General features: G+C 34.4%; 3 protein-coding genes across 4 annotated transcripts; 2 read left to right on the forward strand and 1 right to left on the reverse strand.

The window, feature by feature from the left end:
* Positions 1–3533: 3533 nt before the first annotated feature.
* Positions 3534–6069, reverse strand: LOC110823172 (Got1/Sft2-like vescicle transport protein family). Its single transcript, XM_022053497.2, has 6 exons — positions 5718–6069; positions 5565–5618; positions 5191–5264; positions 4750–4867; positions 4092–4150; positions 3534–3896 (listed from the first exon to the last, which is right to left on the reverse strand). Exons 1-6 carry the CDS (start codon positions 5817–5819, stop codon positions 3818–3820), a joined length of 486 nt encoding a protein of 161 aa, XP_021909189.1. The 5' UTR covers positions 5820–6069; the 3' UTR covers positions 3534–3817.
* Positions 6070–6087: 18 nt separating this feature from the next.
* Positions 6088–10076, forward strand: SAD1 (Small nuclear ribonucleoprotein family protein). The gene is made up of 5 exons (XM_022053498.2): positions 6088–6304; positions 7348–7482; positions 7610–7733; positions 9231–9303; positions 9737–10076. The coding sequence occupies exons 2-5, from the start codon at positions 7449–7451 to the stop codon at positions 9764–9766; spliced, it is 261 nt and encodes an 86-aa protein (XP_021909190.1). The 5' UTR covers positions 6088–6304; positions 7348–7448; the 3' UTR covers positions 9767–10076.
* A 651-nt stretch (positions 10077–10727) lies between these two features.
* Positions 10728–19113, forward strand: ATO (splicing factor-like protein). 2 transcript variants are annotated; one of them, XM_088211677.1, is made up of 13 exons: positions 10728–11259; positions 12788–12981; positions 13421–13534; positions 14107–14211; positions 14350–14492; positions 14630–14726; positions 15095–15259; positions 15400–15471; positions 15838–15996; positions 16145–16222; positions 16363–16491; positions 16979–17125; positions 18719–19113. In XM_088211677.1, exons 2-13 carry the CDS (start codon positions 12808–12810, stop codon positions 18863–18865), a joined length of 1530 nt encoding a protein of 509 aa, XP_088067803.1. In that variant the 5' UTR covers positions 10728–11259; positions 12788–12807; the 3' UTR covers positions 18866–19113. The 2 variants fall into 2 exon arrangements, with proteins under 2 accessions (XP_088067803.1, XP_088067802.1); XM_088211676.1 differs by having other exon boundaries at positions 10729–11259; positions 12791–12981.
* Positions 19114–19246: the final 133 nt, after the last annotated feature.

The raw sequence follows: 19246 nt of genomic DNA on the forward strand, positions 1-19246 counted from the left end.
TAAGAGACTTTTTTTTTAATTGTTTAATGTTAAAATTGTGCTAATTAGATGAATGATTAATATGTATTTTCTTATAAAATAAAATTATAAATTTACGTCTATTTATACTTTCGTGTCTATTATTATTTCGAAGTTATTTTTTATTGAATTATAATTGATGTTTATTCATCATTTGTATTTGAGTTTTAAATTTAATATGCGAATTTATATATGTAATTATCGTGCGCAAAAGACTATCAAATTAATTGAATAAATATAAAAATAATCTAATACGATTAATGATATATTATGCCTTAATACATTAAATTAAAATGTGCAATTTTTTTATGTGTAAAAATCAGATCTGTAATATTTAATTTTATAATTGATTAAATTATTAATAGAAAAAAATTAACAGACATATTTGTTTATAATATAAAGTTATGGTTTCAAAAGTACATATAAAATTTTTTATTATGATATCTCATTATCATAAATAAAAAAATGAGAGAACTTTAAAAAATTACGTGTTAATTACGTATAATTTTTTTCCATTATAAATTTAGTTACGTTTTCAATACAGTTCTAGATCATTCTAGATTAATTTTATTTAGATTTATTTTATTCGCTATAATTTATTAATAAATATATGAATTTTATTATAAAAAAAATTAAATCATAATTATCATTCTCAAAAGGAAATTGAAAGTATAATTTAATTAAAATGCAAATAAATAATTATTCATTAGTTTCACAGTCAATTTAAAGTCAAATTTGGATTAAATTTTCAAAGCCTTGTCTCATTTTATAATCTAAACCAGTTGATTACTCCTCAATTATTATATAAGTAAAATTTTTGGTTATGTAATATCCGATTTTATCTATATTTATCAATGATATTCTTTACACGGGTAAAAGTAAATTCTATCAAATTAATATTTCACTCGGACTTTGTTTATATTCTAATTACCTCAAAAATTCATTTTCCGATAACTTGGCGACGAGACGATTCTTTAGTCTAAGAAATTATATTAATCCTAATAATTCGTGATTACAAAAAATTGATATAAACTCTGTCAAAAATACTTTCTCTAGAATCATGTTAGGTATGTTACTCAAACCTAATTTTGCAATTCACAGTAAATAACAGTAAATTTTGGTAACTAGCAACAATCAATTTGGTAAAATATGCTTTACAAGCACTTGGTGACCCACAAAAATCTAGTGGGGTTGATGAGAATGTTGAAGTGAAAAAGTAAAAGCTAACTAAAATAACAAATATCACAACAAATTTTTTGATGAAAATTTAATTTTTTAATAAATTTTTAAAAATAATAATAATTTGATATTTATAAAGTATATATTTTTTATTATTTTCGACATAAATTTTAACAGAGTATTAAATACGCGTCGTTTGTAAATTATATTATTGAAAGAAAGAAAAAAAAAGGGGTTTTCTTGCTTATCAAAAATAAATAGTATTATTTTGATTAGAGTTAGGAGTTATATTATTATATTATTTGGAATTTAAAAAAATGATGAAAGAGTTGTGTATAATAATATATTATAAAAATAAATGTAATTATTTAAATTAAAAAATAAAATTGTAATTTTAAATTACATGTTTGGTAATAATTAGTATAGTAAAACATCAATTGTTATTTTCTAAATATAAAAAAATCAAAAGTTATTGTCCGTATAAATTAGTAGTAGGAGACGAGTAAAATTCACTTTACGAACTGTGGGAGTTTCTTTTTTGGTTTTTGTTGTTGGAAAATAAAAGGTTGTTTTGCTTTAAGCAAAGCGAAATAATTCCACCTTGTTTGACAAAAAAAAAAAAAAAAAGAGGTTATGATTTTTGCAAAAGTAGAGCATTTGGATTTGGGGAATGATACATTGCATCATTGAAATGATTATAATTCTTTGTATAACGAATAAAAAAAGTTATATCGAAATTTGAATACGTTATACTTAACCCAATTAGAAGATCTAACCGTGACAGATTGTTTTGTTTACTTATAAATATAATTGATTTATTTAAGATTCAACACAATTCAGTCGATACAATACTATTAATATACTAAACTCTGAGTATTGCAATATAAACAAAGTCATCATCGTCACATAATATACCCACAAGATTTTTGTTCAAATAAATCAGTTTTAAGTCTTATATACTCATATAATTACATAAAATGAAACTATAAATATACATATATATATATATATACAGTTGCTACAGCTTTAATTATATACATACAAATATAGAACATGTAGTTGTTAATATTTTAAGTTTTGTGGTTCAATTTTCACTTTTTAGAGTAATATGCACCTAAGAAATGATTTATTTTTTCATGCACTTGGTTAAGTAATTTAATCAAATTTGATAATTTGATTTTCAATTTTAACAATTGTAAGAAGCATGTAAAAGTCATAACCTAAAATAATTTATCAAGAGATTTGACCATACATTACAATTTAAAAAGGAGAACATAGAAGAAAATGCAATTACAATATTAATTCCTAATTTAAGATACTGACAAAGAAGAACATGGAATTTTTCAACTTCATACCAACTCTTTCATTTTTCTTTTAATTGAAAAAGAATGGTTGAATTTATGATCTACCCAATGTGAATAAATTTTCTACGAAATTTTAAATATAACTAAATGAAATTCAACTTTTGATTCTCACACAATACACACACTAATTTTATCAACTGGAGTCACTTCTTCGGGCAGTCAAGATGCATATGGGCTTCCATGGGAAATCTCTCGAAAGGGTAAATTAAAAAAGACCTAGATGGATAGTTTTCGCCGTATGGATGATAATATCTTCCAAACCTTCACAGACTTTGGCCGGTAGGTTTTGATAGTCGACAGACAGACAACACGACTATAACTATATACTGCCACGTCATAAGATAGCTGACGTCTTTTGGTACAAACTTCATCATCAAGGGTGACTATTTGGCTTGTCGCCAGGGGGGTGAAAGAAAGATCTCTTATCACTTTCAGTGGCTACTCAGCAAAACCAACAGAAATCAAGCTCTCTTTTCTTATCTTGGTGATTCCGTCACTGTTTTGGACTGTTATGGGGTGACACGAGCAGGTCAGGAAGGGATGACAGAGGCGGCCGCACTGAGTTAGCCAAGTTGGGTACGGAACCAAACAAAGAGTCACCGTATCGTGGCATGGACACAGTGATCCGAAAAGGACTTGATGGGGATTGGATTTAAGAAGCGATTGGATTTGGTGCTCCCTGATTTGGATTTAGATATTGATTTTGGAATGGGCCTAATAGCTATCTACTCGGGTTGTTTCTCACTGGCTCATCAAAGTTTCAAACATCAGAGGGCCTCAGTCCTAAGTAAATGCTGTGCGGGGTTCACTAGAGAATCTTTTTCATGGCTTATTGTGGAACCAGTTTTATTCTCACAGTAGCTTTAATCCGGAAAAAAAGCATAGGGTCAGATGACTATAGAAAATAGATGGGCTTGGACTTCGGACAGGGTTAGTAGGAGCCATCTAAATGCACCCAGCACATACTAATCCTTAACTGAATTTGGCTTATTGCTTAAGCCACTGTGCTTATCATTATCAACATGGTCTGACAAAGTTCAACCCCAACAAGATTGATAAGATGATTTTATGTGCGAATGAATTCCAGAGAAATCATTTGAAACAAGAATAATAAACAAAGAAATATGCAGCACCTGCTGTTGCAAGCTCACTCAGAAAATAATGATAACGCCAATCCGAAGATCAGCAACAAGATAGTAAAACAAGACTTCAGTCTTTTGGGTCTGTCAGACAGGAGCATCCCTCCAGTTGCATTGTTAAAGCTCTGTGTCACATAATCGGATCATCAATTCCGAAACCATTCTCCGAGCAAATGGAATATAACTAAGACTGTACCTGTAACAGCAAAACACCAACCAATATAAACTGTTTTACTATACTTTTCAAGGTGATACTTGTGCATGGACCTAGAGAAGTCAACTATGAGATCTTGCGAGATAAAACTGGAAATGCCTGAACGTCAGAATTGTAAACTGTAAATCATGAAAAATATGAAGAAGAATTTTACTGAGTGCATAAAGGCGAGCATACCAAATAAGGGCACAGATCTCACATATGATTGCAAGTATGGTTAAAATCTTGCTGTGTATCTGCAGGATGAAAGGAAGAGTTTATAATTATATGACTATCTGGTTGTAGCATAGTCAATCAAGCCATTAAAAATGAAACGATCTTTTATCTAAGTTTTGAGACATATTTCAAACAAGTAAAATAAGCAGAAACTCGGAAAAGAGACAGCAGGGATTCAGTCAAGAGATAAAAAATCATGGATGGCAAGTCTAATACCGATGATTCAAAAAGCAGACAAGGAAAACTAAGATAAAATGAATGCTTCAAGCATTGAGCAATCCCAAGCAATGCAAAATATTCGAAGAGTAAAGGACAGGACAAAATCATCATACTTTTTTTTTTTTTTTAAATAAAAGGACAATATTATCATGCACAAGGTACCCAAGGGGGTACCACCCGAATACAAACTAGTTACATATCAATCAAATGGTCTATGATAACACTAAAGTCCCACATACTTACCTCCCAGAAATCAAACTAAAGAAGCATGGGAATCCTAGTTCACACCATTGTGAGTCACCAAGAATTTTTTGGACACCCCTAAATGTTTATGGTTTAAGGCATATATTATAAAAAATTACATTGATCTGTGTAGCAAGGTTGAGGATTGTTAACTCACCCAGAGAGCACAAATGAGAGACATGACAACACATCCGATATAAATGGCCGTTGCATAAACACGAACAGGATCAAACATCATATGTATTTGTTGCATGGGTCCAATTAGAAAGGCCGTGCTGCCAAATATCATATCAAGTAATATCTGAGAAATGTTGTAAAGACAAAAGTTCAGTTAAACCAAAGTAGAGGTATCCCTTAAAATTATAAAAAACAAATGTCATAGCAGCCCCTTATAGAGGTGTTTATACTGTTGAAACCATAGAAATGATTGCTCGATACCGCAACAGCTAAACTAGGCAGGTTCGTGTTTTCTTCATTGACAAAAATCCAAGCATAGCCATATGACAAGGAAAGAAGCTTAACGCTCATATCAAATCTCATTGCCCACAAATAAAATGAATAAAACTCTTTTCAATTCCCAAGAAAATTAGAAACCTACCTTCCAACTGCTAGCACATTGCCAAATGTGAACAACACCGCGAATTTTATGGGTTTGGCGAAAGCAATCAGGGACTGCAAAAGCAAGGAACGATCAATATCAATTAGCAACAACTTTTGACTTAACTACATATCCCAGCAAAAGATTCATTCACCAAATCCTTACCACTGAAAGCAAAAACACAAATGGGCATCGGAAATCAAGCATGAAATTAATAAAACAGAATCAAATGGTACAGATCAACAATTCTCGAAAAAATTCAACACACTGAAGATCCAAATACTACTACGATTCTAAACAAATACATCGTTGCTCTCAAAGAGTTCATCGGAATCGAGTTATTTTGGTAAAAGGAAAGTGCCAGATGTTCATACCAGAAACATACACAGTACACCAATGATCGAACAAGCACCGAAGGCGTACAGTCTCTGCTTACACCGAAAACAATCCAGAATGTAATCGCAGAATGCTCAATATTTAAAATGAAAGTAAACAGGAAAATTTGCAGCGGAGCTCGTAAAGAGTACCTGCATAGGAGAAAGAGAACAGAGCCTGTCTGATTCTTCATCGAAGAAACCCTCTGAAGTTTCCTCATCGTTCCCTGATAATGCCTGGCTCAGGTTCCACATCTTTCTTTCTGATTACTGAGACTTCTTCATTATCGGCTACACGGATGCGAATGATCGAGCGCGAGAACGAGAGAGAGGGAAAAAGGAAAGCAAGGAAGAAGTACTGTTTTTCGGGAAAAGTAACATTTCCCCTCCCAACTGGTAAATGCATAGCAAAGTACACGTGTCATATTTCTATTGGTGGAATAAGATGCAATTACGTTTTTACCCCTATGATTCCCAAGCTGCTTACGTACGCTTCATTTTCTTTCTTTCTCTGCAAAAACCTAAACGATAAAGATCTTTCTTCCTCCCAAAACGGCTATTTTGCCTCCGTTCTGCTTATGTTCGATTTGGTTCCTTCTTCCTCTGCGTCAGTTCTTCTCTCTAACTGCTAAAGTCAAATCCAATCGACGCTTCTTTCCCTTTTATTTGCGAGATTTGGTTAACTCGGTGCTTCTTGCGTTCAGAGCTTCTTATCGCGCACAGTGGAAGCTCCGAACAAGGTAAGTGGCTTCTCTCGTCCTCAAAGCTTCTTCGTGCGAGTTAGAATCTCCCAACCCGCAGTGAAACCATAGTGTCAAATTAGAATAGCTGTAAGTTTTCACTTGGTCGCTGGGAGATTTTGTGAAGGGAAATACGCTAATTGCTAAATTTAGGTGCACGACTGTGAGAAAAGAGTTTTAACCTAATCAGAACTTTTATTTTATAGTGTTTACTCTGGTCCGGTATATTTGGGGGTTTTGCGTTTCTTTTAAAGTTAGAAGAAGAGACAGTGAACTAGGGATTAAACCATTAAATTTGTATCTAATATATTTGTAGTGGTGATGGTTGTCTTGTTTTATGCTTGGACGCCGAGGAGGTTTGTGTTCGAAGAACATGCAGAAGGAAAATTCTGTGTTGGAAGATTCATGGAACTCTTGTGAAAAGTACAAGTATAGTGTTAAGTGTACCAAAGTTATGTTATTTTCTCTTCGTGGTTTGAGGTTAAATTAGTTTGGGTGAGGGAGGATTTGATTTCAAAAAAATGAATGAAGCATTGTGGGGAGAATGTCTCCATAAAAAATACAAGGGGTTAAATGGTATAAAGTTCGAAGTATAGGGTAGTAATTGTTGCTTTCCCTTTAGAAAAAAATTCCAACGATAAATTCTTTGAGGTAATAATATACTGTGGGCATGATGATACATCATTAAAACAACTAGTGAGAAATAGCCATATAATAGAACATATGTAAATTTTATTGAAGTGGCCAGAATTCATTGAAAAATAGTGAACGTTAATAAATCACTCCACAGCTAATTAATCAACATTTTTTAGTTGAGCTCTTAAAAATCCCTGTTCTATGCTCAAAATTTCCCCCTTTTTGAGCTTGACTTGTCTCCTGCTCTGCAAGTGGTGTGTGCAATAGAGAAAAAGAAACCCTAACTAGAAGTGCATCTCAGATTACTGGGGCTGGTTTAAGTCATTTAATTGTTAGGTTACTGAGTGTCTATGTTTTTCTAATCAGTTCATTTTCAAAATCTAAAAGAAATCAGCCCCTAATTGTAGCTTAAGGAGAAGCTGCTGCTATTCAAGACGTCTGCAGCCAAGACCCCCCTTTTGTCACTTGCTGTGCAAGGATATTTTTTTGCTACTTTTTAGAGTGACCAATGGCCAATAATCCATCACAGTTGCTTCCATCAGGTCAGTTCTTTCTCTCGTCCTTAATTTATTTTTCCCTCATGAGCTTATGCTTATCGAGAAAATTGCACTATGTGAACTGTGTTCATAACTTTTTGCTTATTTGTATAGTGGGAAATACTTTTTGCAGAGCTGATAGACAGGTGCATAGGGTCAAAAATATGGGTGATAATGAAGGGAGACAAGGAACTTGTTGGGACTCTTCGGGGATTTGACGTTTATGTGAACATGGTCCTTGAGGACGTCACTGAATAGTATGTCTCTTGCCAAACGTAACCTAGATATTTCATATATTCCTGCTTATATGTTTTTTCTTATGTTAAGCAGTTTGTGGTTCTTGATATTTGAGTCCTGTTGCTATATGATTTTGGATGGTTGGTTTGATTAATTGTGGTTGCATTGGATACAATCAAATTGTTGTTTGTTTGATTTTGGAGGTTTTCTTTGCAAGTATATTTAATTACGGAAATTATCGAGAAATGAAATTGGATTTTGAGTTCCAGGGCTATTGGCTCAGTGAGCCAGTTATTGGTGCTAGAGTCAGTTGGTCATGGTTTATGCTTCGGGGCTTTGCTATTCATTTACTCATATAAGTTATTTCCACGATTTAGTGATTTAGATATGTACATTTGAACATACACATGATTAATCTTTTGTCTATCTGCTATAATATTCTCTTTGGTTATTATGGCGAGTTGTTGGTAATTGTGATGAGGAATGATGTTACAGCCTTAGTTCCATGGTAATTTATTATATATTTAAATATCTCAAATGAGGACAGCATATTTTGAAATAAATTGTTCAAAACTTTTTTGAGTTTAGTGGAAGAAGAAAGAATATTTTTAACAAAGCACCAAGGGGGTGCCACCCAAATACAAAAACCTTATATGGATCATCCAAAATATCATAAGGTTCCCTAAACCCTCTGTGGTAGAAACAGGATATCCCTTAAACAAAAAATACGGGGTTATGTCGACATGGAAAGTTTAGCGAGGATCTGAATTCTTAAAAGGACTGGAGCTTTTGTGGCTTTGATATTGTTGAAACTTTCTTATGCCTTTGTTAGGTCTAGCTTAGCCCACCATGGTGCCAGCTAGATTGTGATTTGCATAAATACATGCCACTAAGGATTTCAATTTCAAATTGTTAGCCTCTCCTTTTTAAGTTTGATGTTTTCACTCAAGTTATCTCAAAGTCTGCCAGTGTGGTATTATAGCCTGGTAGCAGTAAGTACACCAAGACTGCGTAGCAAATTTTCATCGAAGTTGAAGAATGCTTGCAAAACCAGGGTTTCTCGTGTGATTGGTAGTATAAGTTGGATCCATTTCAATGATAATTGTCCTTTGAACTATTTCCACTTTTTTTGGAGCAACAATAGGGGATGTTGTTGTTGTAAATATGTTGGCAATATAATGTTCCCTAAAATAAGGAGTGTGGATAAAATTCAGGTTGGTGGATTTTGTAGAAGAAGCAGGGCTTGGGCTAGCAGAGGGGTTAGGGAGGGCTTTTGTCTTTTGGGGTCTTTGGTTTATGACCTATTGGTGACAGCCTGGCCTAGTTGTAAGAGGAGACTCAGGTTCAAATCCTAGCTAGTCATGCTTACCTTTGCTTTCACTGAAATCAAAATTTAGAAAGTAAATAGAGATGATCTTATTCAAATTGGAGTAGGTCCATGTTTCTTTTTCTTAACTACAATGTTCGACAACTTACTCATGCCTGAACATCTTTTTTTTTGCCCCCAAATTTTACAGTGAGCTTACTACTGAAGGAAGACGGATCACAAAGCTTGATCAGATTTTGCTCAATGGAAACAACATTGCCATTGTTAGTATAATATTCTTCTGAGTTATTTTATGCACTTGTTGATATGGAAAGAAAGTTGGTTTTTTTCTAATGGGAAAATAATATTATTAGAAACTTCGTCTCTAATGAAAAATGAACACAGGGATTTATTTATTTTTTTTAAAAAAAGGCAGAGGGATTAGATATCCTCCTAAATGGAAAGAAAAGAAAACAAAAACAACAGAGCCAATCTCTACGCAAAGTATATGAAGAATAATCTGTTCTTTCTAGCAGTCTGCTGAGCCCTTTTGAGCAAGCCTTAAGTATTTTAATTGGTCGCATCAATCATATTGAAAGCAAAAGCAGCTGTTTGATGAGAATAACCAAATAAAATACAGCAGTGAGTGAGATGGGAGTTTAAGTTTGGATTTTGCAGTGAAAAATCCTCAATGCTAACAATTTTCTTTTGATGCAGCTGGTGCCCGGTGGCTCACCCGAATCCTAGTGAGACCGCAGACCTGTGTATCATTTTGTTCGATTCACCCGCACGATATGCGTGGGTTAGGAGTGTATGTCCTCATCTTTTTTCTTTTTTTTTTTTGAGAATTTCGCCTCCCTGAGAAGCAAGGTTCTGTTATCACTGAAAGAATCTTGAGTTCATAGCAAAGGATTTGGATCCATCTGTTCTGAATTGTAAACGAAACATTACGTTTACTTTCAGTGTAGTTCCTTTCCATCACATTTCAGTATTCAACTAGTTATTGGCACGTTTTGAAACTCTTTTGAGGATTGAGACAAGGTGTTCTGTTCTGTTATGTTCTTTGCATCCACTCGTTATGCCAACCAAAACTTATGCTGAATTTTGGTGAAAATTTATTGGAAAGTGTATAGTTTTTTTCTTTTAAAAATGCTAAATACCATATATTTTTCATATGATATTTCATATTTAAATTTTCTTATAAAATATTTGTTATTGTTTTACATTATTATGGTTTATTATAATGTATTAAGATTTTTCTATGTTGATGGAAAAACTTCTTTGTAAACTTATATGGTTAGTAACGTATATTTGAATATACACATACTTTTTCATAATTTAACAATGTTTTTTCATTATTTTATGGTTTTAATATTTTATTGTAATCATTGTACATATTAATTTAGTAATATATAACATCTCTTTATTGAATTAGTAATTCAAAATTAAAAAAAAAAACTTAAATATACCCTAATTTCCAAATTAATTTTTATATCAATTAATATTTTTTCAGAAATACTTTGAATTTATTAATTAATATTATTATTGTTATTATTATTCGAAATAGTAATATATATATCTATATAATCCAAGTCGTACTTAATCCAATTTCAGCAGCCCATTTTCAGATTAGGTCCAACTTCGGCCCAATTCGACCAACTCACCAGCATCCAAAACGGCGCCGTTTCAGATGCTGCTCCTTTTCCTTCCTTCTGGTTCAGAAATGAACGACTGAGAATTTTTAGGGTTTTCGTCTCGCGGCCGCTGAGAAAGCAGAGGAAAGAGAGAGGGAGACGCCAAAGCAGGAGGGTGGAGAGGTGTCTGCGCCTCGAGCAGAAGAGGAAGGTCGGTGGGAATCTCGCGAGAGCTGTTGCGGCTGATTATGATAATTGATTGAGAAGGTGGCAGAAGTGAGAAGCAGAAACAGAAGGGAAGAGAGAAGAGGGAGAGCGAAAAGACAAAAAAAAAAAAAGGAGAAAAGAAGAAAAAGAGAGACAGCATTCTGGCTCACGCGTGTGAGTGAGGAGCACAGGAGAAAGAGACGCAGTAGACAGGTGTGATTAAGGGACACACAGGAAGGAGGAGAGAGCATGCTGCTATAAAGATCATTCAGTATAAGAAGAAGAGCAGGAAGGGAAGAGAAAAGAGGGGAAAGTCGAGGGAGGCAGGAAAGGAGAGCAGAGAGTGAAAGCAGGAGAAGCAGAGACACGGCAGAAGAGAGTGCAGCAATCAGAAAAGAGGTAGGGTATCCTTGGCAGTCCTTCTATTATTATTTCTTTCACCTCTAGGCAGCTGAAATTGGATATAGGCAAGTCCTCAAAGCCGAAATATCTCGTGGGAGATTCAACTTCCACTTCTTGTAAATTTGCTCTTCATTTGGTAAAACCTTAAAACTTCTAATTCTTGCATGCTTCTCTTAAAATGAGTATCATGATTGACCTTATTCTCTTCTCTCCATATATCCTGTTTAACTTCCAGTAGCTTTAGATGCGATGTACGGAATATGTAATCATTTTGAGATAGTGGCATGACGAGGCATGATATGTCGAGATGAGTTCCGTATAGTTCTATTCTTTTTGAGAAACTTCTTATGGAGATTGCTTTTGTAGAAACCCGAGAGTGAGAGATTGGTTAGGTTTGTATGTTTTCTTTCTCACCTTCAAAGCTGTTTTGCTAGTGATAGTTTGAATTTTCGGGTTGAGATTGTTCATTACAAATGAGAGCTTTTTCTGACTAGTTGCTGTATCACCATCTTGCTTTTTGTTCCTTTTCTTTAATCAGGTCTGGGTAATGAGATAGTGAAGGAAATGCTAAAGTTTTGGCTTGATCTGTTAGTTGTATGTGTTTGAATTTGTTAGTTTGCACCTGGAGGTTCATATGTGATTTGTCAGTATTCCCTGGTCAGTCCTGATTGCATTTGTTGGCCTCTATACGTAAAGAACATTTTGTTAGAAGTGAGACTATTGCTTCTGTTCTATAATAATTAGGTTGCATCCATTTGTGCATCAGCCTTTTCGCGTCGATGAGAATAATGCTTCTGTTGCAATTGCGTGGCACGGGTATTTTGGAACAGTAGTAAATCAGGTTGCATTTCCCAGATTTTATCTAGGCCCTTTTTTGTTTCATTTCTGGATAAAAGTTATGAGATTGGTGTTTTGGTTTTTGGGTTATGACTTAGGAATGAATGTGGTAGTTTGCATCTGCTCTATGTCTTTTTCCGCTATTTCATCTACCGTTTAGACGCCATTGGTAGATTTGAATACACATGAGAAAATTAAAAGTGAGGATGGACATAACAGTATATATACAAGTAATATTTCTCACTTCTTGGGGGGTTGTTCTAGATTGTAAGTTTACTGTAAACTTAAATTATAGTGGATCAGGCTGCCATATATTTGTTTTGTAAATTATTATGGTTTAAGAAAGAATCCATTTGTTTTTATCATCTTCTATGCCAAGTGATTTTGTAAATTCTAAATTCAAACCTAGTGAAATTGCACCTAATGGATTGGTCACACACATGCACTTTAATTAGGAAACCAAATTAGTGCATGGAAATTTAGTGTCTTTAATAACTTGTCTACACCACAGTTAAGTGCCTCGTACCATCCTATTCTCTATCATTTTGTTGCCCAAATCTCTGAATTTTTACAAGTGCTAATGTTTGTGTCTAATCCAGTTTCTAATAAAATAAGTGTCTCCTCTTTGATTCTGAAATTGGATGATTATTTAATTACAAAAATTATTTATTTCCGTGAATCCTGACAGCAGGGAAAGAGCCAGCCAAGATGTCGTCGACGCTGCTGGAGGTGACTCGTGCGGCTCATGAGGAGATGGAGCGACTTGAACGGCTCATCGTGAAGGATCTGCAGACTGACCCAACCACGAATAAGGACCGCTTGTTCCAGAGCCACCGAGTTCGTAACATGATAGATACCATCACTGTCACTACTGAGAAACTTGTAACTTTCTATTACCTTTTTGTCTCTCTGTTTGCTTGCGGAGAAATTAGTGCAAAGGTTTTGAAGTTTGAATAGCTGATCTTATATCTTAAACGACATTCATGTGCATTCTCCTATTTTCCTTTGCAGCTGTGCGTTGATGCATTGAAATTGAAACTCTTATGGATCATTTCCTAGAATTTTATAGCTTCTGTTTTTTGCTTAAGATGCAACATAACTATAGTCATGGTTTTTGAGTAAAATTGAAGAACTATTGATTTGGTGGTCTGAAACGGATAGAAATCTTGAATGTTGCAATTTTTGTTAGCATTTTAATGTATGGGCAAACATTTGAAAACAAGAATCCTATGGTTTCGTGACATTTTTCAGCGATAAATTCTCTTTCCTGCGATTTCGTCCATTTAACAAGGAAACTAATAGTTATTTATGGCTGTGTCAGATTGATATCTATGAAGATAAAGATAGTGCAAGGAAGGATGAGATTGCGGCTCTTGGTGGCCAAACTGCAACTGGGACAAATGTGTTTAGTGCATTTTATGATAGATTGAAAGAGGTGATTTGATTTTTTTTGGTGGGGTTTTTTTTCTCTTGTCTCTTGATTTGTCTATTTGTCCCCCCCAAATTTCAATAATTATCTGTCTGTGAATCAAGCAAAGATGAAGATTTGGTAGATAATAAATTTATGAAGAAAATAAGAAAAAAATTAACCTTCATCCTGTAGTAAAAACGTGGCGTAAAAATGCCGAAATCGGGAGGATGTCACGATTTAACTTTTACAAAAATAAGGTAGAGCACTATTTGTTTGAAGTTTTCTTTTGAGCTTATTGCGGAGGATGTCTAATCTTATTGGGGAGGATGTCTCATTCTCCTTTGCTTGTATTATTCTTCTTTCCATCCTTCATAATATTTCTTCTTCTATCTAAAAAAAAAGTTCTTTCAACCTTGTCCTTCCCTTCCTACTTGTGCATGTGAAAAGTTCTTTCAACTCCGCCATCCCAGTCCTATGTGTGCATGTGAAATGTTCTTTCTACTCGGCCCTTCCAGTCCTATGTGTGTGTGGTAAATTATTTTTTTCCTTGGAATTGGCTTACATCTTCTTATCTTCATGCACTGTTCAATGTACAGATTCGTGAATACCATAGAAAGCATCCTGCTGCTCGTGTTGTTGATGCTAATGAGGATTATGAGGCACTTCTTAAGGAGGAACCCGTGATTGAGTTCAGTGGAGAGGTATTCTCCAGGGCTATCTCCTTTTATCTCTCTTTCTCTCTCCTGCTGTGCCGTCCCTTGATGCAGTTTTGCATTTGCTTTAGAACTTTAGTAGGCCAAGAAATTTGAGTTTTGCTAATTATCTGGTTCTGTTTTTAGGAAGCAATGGGGCGATACCTAGACATGCATGAATTGTATAATCAGTACATTAATTCCAAATTTGGAGAACCAATTGAATACTCCGCATACCTTGATGTTTTTTCAGAACCAGATAAAATTCCTCGCAAGCTGAAGTTTACAAGGTAAAGTTTTTCCAATATTAGTTTCATTGCTAGTTAAAAAAAATTGTCAAATTGCTGCTTTTGGAGTTTCCTCTCTATTAGTATCACACTCATATTTTTGCTATGTATTCACGGCATTTTACTTTGTTATTTTGCAGGCAGTATAAAGAATATATGGAAAACCTACTGGAGTATTTAATATACTTTTTTCAAAGGACAGAGCCATTGCAAGATCTTGATAGAATATTTTCAAAGGTTCACTTAGTATTACTTATAATATTACTTTATTATTTTAAACTTGAGTAAATTATGAAGTTGTGTGAATTGCGGAGCATAAAAATTTTACAGTGAGTATTATGTGCGGGCTAGGCAGATTAGAGTTTCACTAGTAGTCTTGGAACAGTTTAAATGAACTGATATCCATAAATTTATCAAGCATTCAGAATTTAGTGTGCGCCGACTTGATATGTTTTGGTATAACTATCATGGCTAAAGGCTAAGTTGCAAGATGGAGTAGTAATTCTTTCTGTTTAACATCCAGAAGCAGTTTATAGACATTATTTTGGTAGATTTGAATGTAGTTTCTAGGTCTTGTTTAATATTATGCTCTTGGTTTATCACAGGTTGTGACTGATTTTGAAGAGCAATGGGAAAATGGCGTTGTACAAGGATGGGAGAATCAAGGTCAAGAAAATGAAGAAGTTCCACCTCAGCGTATATTGATTGATCTTGATTATTATAGCACAGTTGAAGAGCTGATGGAAGTTGGTCCTGAAAAGCTAAAGGAAGTAAGTTGTGATTTCTTGCAACTAGACTCGTGTTGCGCAAGCATCATCTTTTTCAGAAAACTGCTAGAGAAATGTAATCTTGCAAAGCCTTGTTCAGTTTGATTTCTGGTTCATCTGTTTATTGAAATTTCATCTGGCAGGGCTTGGCTGCACTAGGATTGAAGACTGGTGGTACTCTTCAGCAGCGTGCAGAGAGGCTTTTTCTTACTAAGGTTAGTTCAATGGTTCTCCCTAGAGTAGGAAATAGCAGATATAAATATTTGCTTAGTTGTGCTCCTGTACACTTTTTTTTCTGAGATATGTGCTTCTGTAAACTTACTTGCTAGTTTTATTACATTGTGTGCTTTTTCTCAATCTACAAGTTTCAATTCCTATGAAACAGATCTAATTATTCTATGCTGTTTGCTGGCTTATAATGAAAACCAAAAGGGATTTGGGAAGTTTACCACAAAGCATTTAATAATTGAGCATTATTAATTAGGCTTTGAAATTACTCTTTGGTGTAAGTTTCTTAGTTCTTATGTAATGAAATTAAGTGCTCCTACATGATCATGGTCTTTATTCATTAATTTTTTCAGGACACGCCTTTAGAAAAACTAGATAAGAAACATTTTACTAAAAGTTCATGGGGATTGGAACACAATGGCCTGGCTGCACCTCCACAGGAAGTTAACAACTCAAAGGATATTGCCTTGATGGAGGCCAAGATGAGAAAGCTCTGTGATTTATTGGATGAGGTTAGCAATTAGTCTTTTGGTATTCGATTACAGATTTGATTGAAAATTGCTCCTGTGGAGACTCATATAATTTGCTTTTCCAACATTGTTAATGTTTGTTCCTAGTTATACCTCGGTCTCTGTTAATGTTACTTATAACATTTTGCAGACAATTGTACGAACAAAAGAAAATGTCGAGAAGAAACAGGCATTAACATATGAGGAAATGGAAGCAGAACGTGAGGAGGTATGTTTATCCTGGATTCTTTTAGATGTTGAAGTCTTCAATCTTGGTTTAAGTTTACTGCAACTTCTCCAAAAGAAAAAAAAATTCTGTTTGCTGCATTTTCTAAACAACAACTTCTTGGATTTGACAATTTCTTGTAGGAAGAGACTCAGGTTGACACTGAAAGTGACGATGAAGACCAACAGATATATAATCCCCTTAAATTGCCTATGGGTTGGGATGGGAAGCCTATACCTTATTGGTTATATAAGCTTCATGGTCTTGGCCAGGTATTCTCTCAATTCTTGAAAGTCACTTTCTTATGGTTGTCTTCAAGTGCCTTCAGTTAAGAAAATAGCTTTTTTATTTTTTTTTTTCTGGTTGTTTGCCCATTTATCAGGAGGAAGGTGTTTAATTTTCATGGATGTGCGGATCTGTATTATTAGCATATAGAGTATCATTTAGATTGATGGTCAAGTTGTTATCAGTTAAGAGTTGGCAATAGTCTAGCAGTTAGCATTTGCACAATGCTATGCATTGTTCTGTACACCCATAACATATGTTTTCAATTTTCTGAAAAAAAAAATTCGCTGTATTGTTTTTTGGTTCATATATATGTATATTTTTTCTTTTCTTATTTTTTAGGCTGAAGAGGAGATGGAGAAAGGTTGTTACGGGCCTTAAAATTTATTATCATCCTAATATCTGTTATGGGTTTCAACTACTGTTGAGCTTCTTATCATTCACAAAGCTGCAAAATTTTTTGATGAATTTCAGGAATTTAAATGTGAGATATGCGGAAACTACAGTTACTGGGGACGTAGGGCTTTTGAGCGACATTTTAAGGAATGGCGCCATCAACATGGAATGCGTTGCCTTGGTATTCCCAATACGAAGAATTTTAATGAGATAACATCCATTGAGGTATGCTGCTATAAACTTGTATCAAACACTATACCTGTTTGAGGATAGTGATATTTTCTATATAGTCTATTACAAAATAATAGGTATTTCTCATATAGCCTTTGTCTGTATGGTTTATGTCCTTAGGCTTGTTGACTTAGGGGAGTGACGAGTACTACAAAATTTCGTGTAAATCCTGGAGTAAGAACTAGTTCCATAGAAAATATTGTTGTTATCTCACCAAAAGAAATTGTTCTTTGGAACTTTTCTAAATTTTTTCTTAGGAGTCAGAAGGAGTGAAAGGACTAATTGTCGAACATAAAATTAGTATGTGAACTGTAGGTAGTGTTTGTTTGCTCAACTCGATATGGTAACATTATCCTATTTGATAATTAATATGGTAAGATATGGTACTGGAGAACTTTTTGTGCTCTTATTAAGTAAGAATTTGCATAAGATTTTGGGGTAATTTTTTTATTTTTTTTTATGAAAGTTTAATCTTAGAATTTGGATGTAGTTTTAGCTTTTACGATCCCAACATAAACATGAGTCCTTGGTGCTGTCCCAAGATTTTCTAGTGCAGTGCTGGGATCTATGTGCAATCCCAGGTCTCCAAAGCTGTCCTAGGACCTGTGGCAGTCCCAGGTCCTAGTGCTTGTCTCAGGATCCATGCACTATCCGGGGACACTGAGAGGTGTCCTGAGACCTAGGTGCGATCTAGGAGTCTGAGAGCTTTCCTGGAACCCAGGTGCAATCTTCGACTCCCAGCAAAGTCCGGGGGGGGGGGGGGGGGGGGAGCCCAGTTCAATCCTTGACTTGGAGGGTTGCCGGAGCTCGATGCTGTCTGTTCTTGGCTTATATTTTTTTTGTGAAAATAGTAGACAGTGAGTCTCATTGCATGTCCTATTCTTGGTTCACTTAAAAAACAGTGCAATATTTCTTTTCTGTAATGCTCTAGTATTATGTTGTCCTATGGCTCTAGTTAACATTATCTCGGGGGGTTTTTCCTTAGGGGAGTGAGAACTGGTTGTCCCACCCAAATTATAATATCTATGAATCTTTCATTGGGCTGGTTCAAATTTATTATGTTCCCATTCAATTCTTAGATTTTAGTTATTTGATGTATTATTTCAAAAAATAGTTCATATATTTGGTGTATAATTAAATTAACTTCACAAATATCTTTAATTCTACAACTATGAATTTTGTATTTTCATGTGTTAATAATGCAATCATAAAAACACCTTACTTAAATTACACATGAAATTGATTTGGAATTGAAGTGTTTTTTCAGTCAAAATTATAATCTCCTTTTATTACATTCTCATTTCTCTTTTTGGAATTGGAATTTGAATTCGAACCAAAACTCAACCGTAAAGTGCTTTTGTTTTTTGTGTTAGTGAGTAACAAAAGTTGTGACCTGTTAAGATTTGTTAGTAGAATCTTTGATATTACATTTCAGCAAAATATTGAACTCTTTAGCTTGTATCTAGCCGGTTTCGTTTACATCACATAGTTTTGACTAGGATGGTACTTTCCTTTACTGGATTTTACTGGATTATACGAGAGCAAAAATGATAGCAAACAATTGTTTCTTCTAACTTTCTACTGTAGGAAGCAAAGGAATTGTGGAAAAGGATACAAGAACGGCAGGGAGTTAATAAGTGGCGTCCGGATCTTGAGGAAGAATACGAAGACCAGGAGGGTAACATTTACAACAAAAAAACTTACACTGATTTGCAACGCCAAGGACTGATCTGAGATAGACGTGAGCTCCAAGTTTTATAACTTGAACAAATTGGATACTAAGGATCGGATATAAGGACAGACTTAGGAGATAGCTATGAATTTTGATGAATTAATGAGTATTTCCTTGTAAATTTGGGATGCCAAATGTTCCTCCGTTCCTCTAGTTAGAATTAAAATACAGCTTGTTTGTCAGTTCCCGTATGTGAATGGTGTACCCTTTTGTGGTTGAACTCATAATACTGAGGGCATCCTTTTTTCCATTCTAATGTTTCTTTCGGCTTGAGCGGAGAGCCCGTGTTTGCATTGAGAAAAGTTAAGAGGAAAGTAAAGAAAAGAATGGTCTCGGGCTGTTTGTGCTGCGTTAAAATTATTTCTTAGGTTAGTTTTTAAATA

This window comes from Carica papaya, chromosome 9 (assembly GCF_054855325.1).
Source record: "Carica papaya isolate Zhongbai chromosome 9, ASM5485532v1, whole genome shotgun sequence".
Classification (NCBI taxonomy): Eukaryota; Viridiplantae; Streptophyta; class Magnoliopsida; order Brassicales; family Caricaceae; genus Carica; species Carica papaya.

Bases quoted from the DNA above. Each gene is read 5' to 3' on its own strand.
- LOC110823172 (XM_022053497.2), bottom strand. From the start codon at position 5,819: ATGTGGAACCTGAGCCAGGCATTATCAGGGAACGATGAGGAAACTTCA. The intron at 5,265-5,564 runs GTATGAACATCT...TTGCTTTTGCAG, and splicing joins GTGTACTGTGTATGTTTCTG to TCCCTGATTGCTTTCGCCAA. The intron at 4,868-5,190 runs GTAGGTTTCTAA...GATATTTGGCAG, and splicing joins AATGTGCTAGCAGTTGGAAG to CACGGCCTTTCTAATTGGAC.
- SAD1 (XM_022053498.2), top strand. From the start codon at position 7,449: ATGGCCAATAATCCATCACAGTTGCTTCCATCAG. The intron at 7,483-7,609 runs GTCAGTTCTTTC...TACTTTTTGCAG, and splicing joins ATCACAGTTGCTTCCATCAG to AGCTGATAGACAGGTGCATA. The intron at 7,734-9,230 runs GTATGTCTCTTG...CAAATTTTACAG, and splicing joins CTTGAGGACGTCACTGAATA to TGAGCTTACTACTGAAGGAA.
- ATO (XM_088211677.1), top strand. From the start codon at position 12,808: ATGTCGTCGACGCTGCTGGAGGTGACTCGTGCGGCTCATGAGGAGATG. The intron at 12,982-13,420 runs GTAACTTTCTAT...TGGCTGTGTCAG, and splicing joins CTGTCACTACTGAGAAACTT to ATTGATATCTATGAAGATAA. The intron at 13,535-14,106 runs GTGATTTGATTT...TTCAATGTACAG, and splicing joins TTTATGATAGATTGAAAGAG to ATTCGTGAATACCATAGAAA.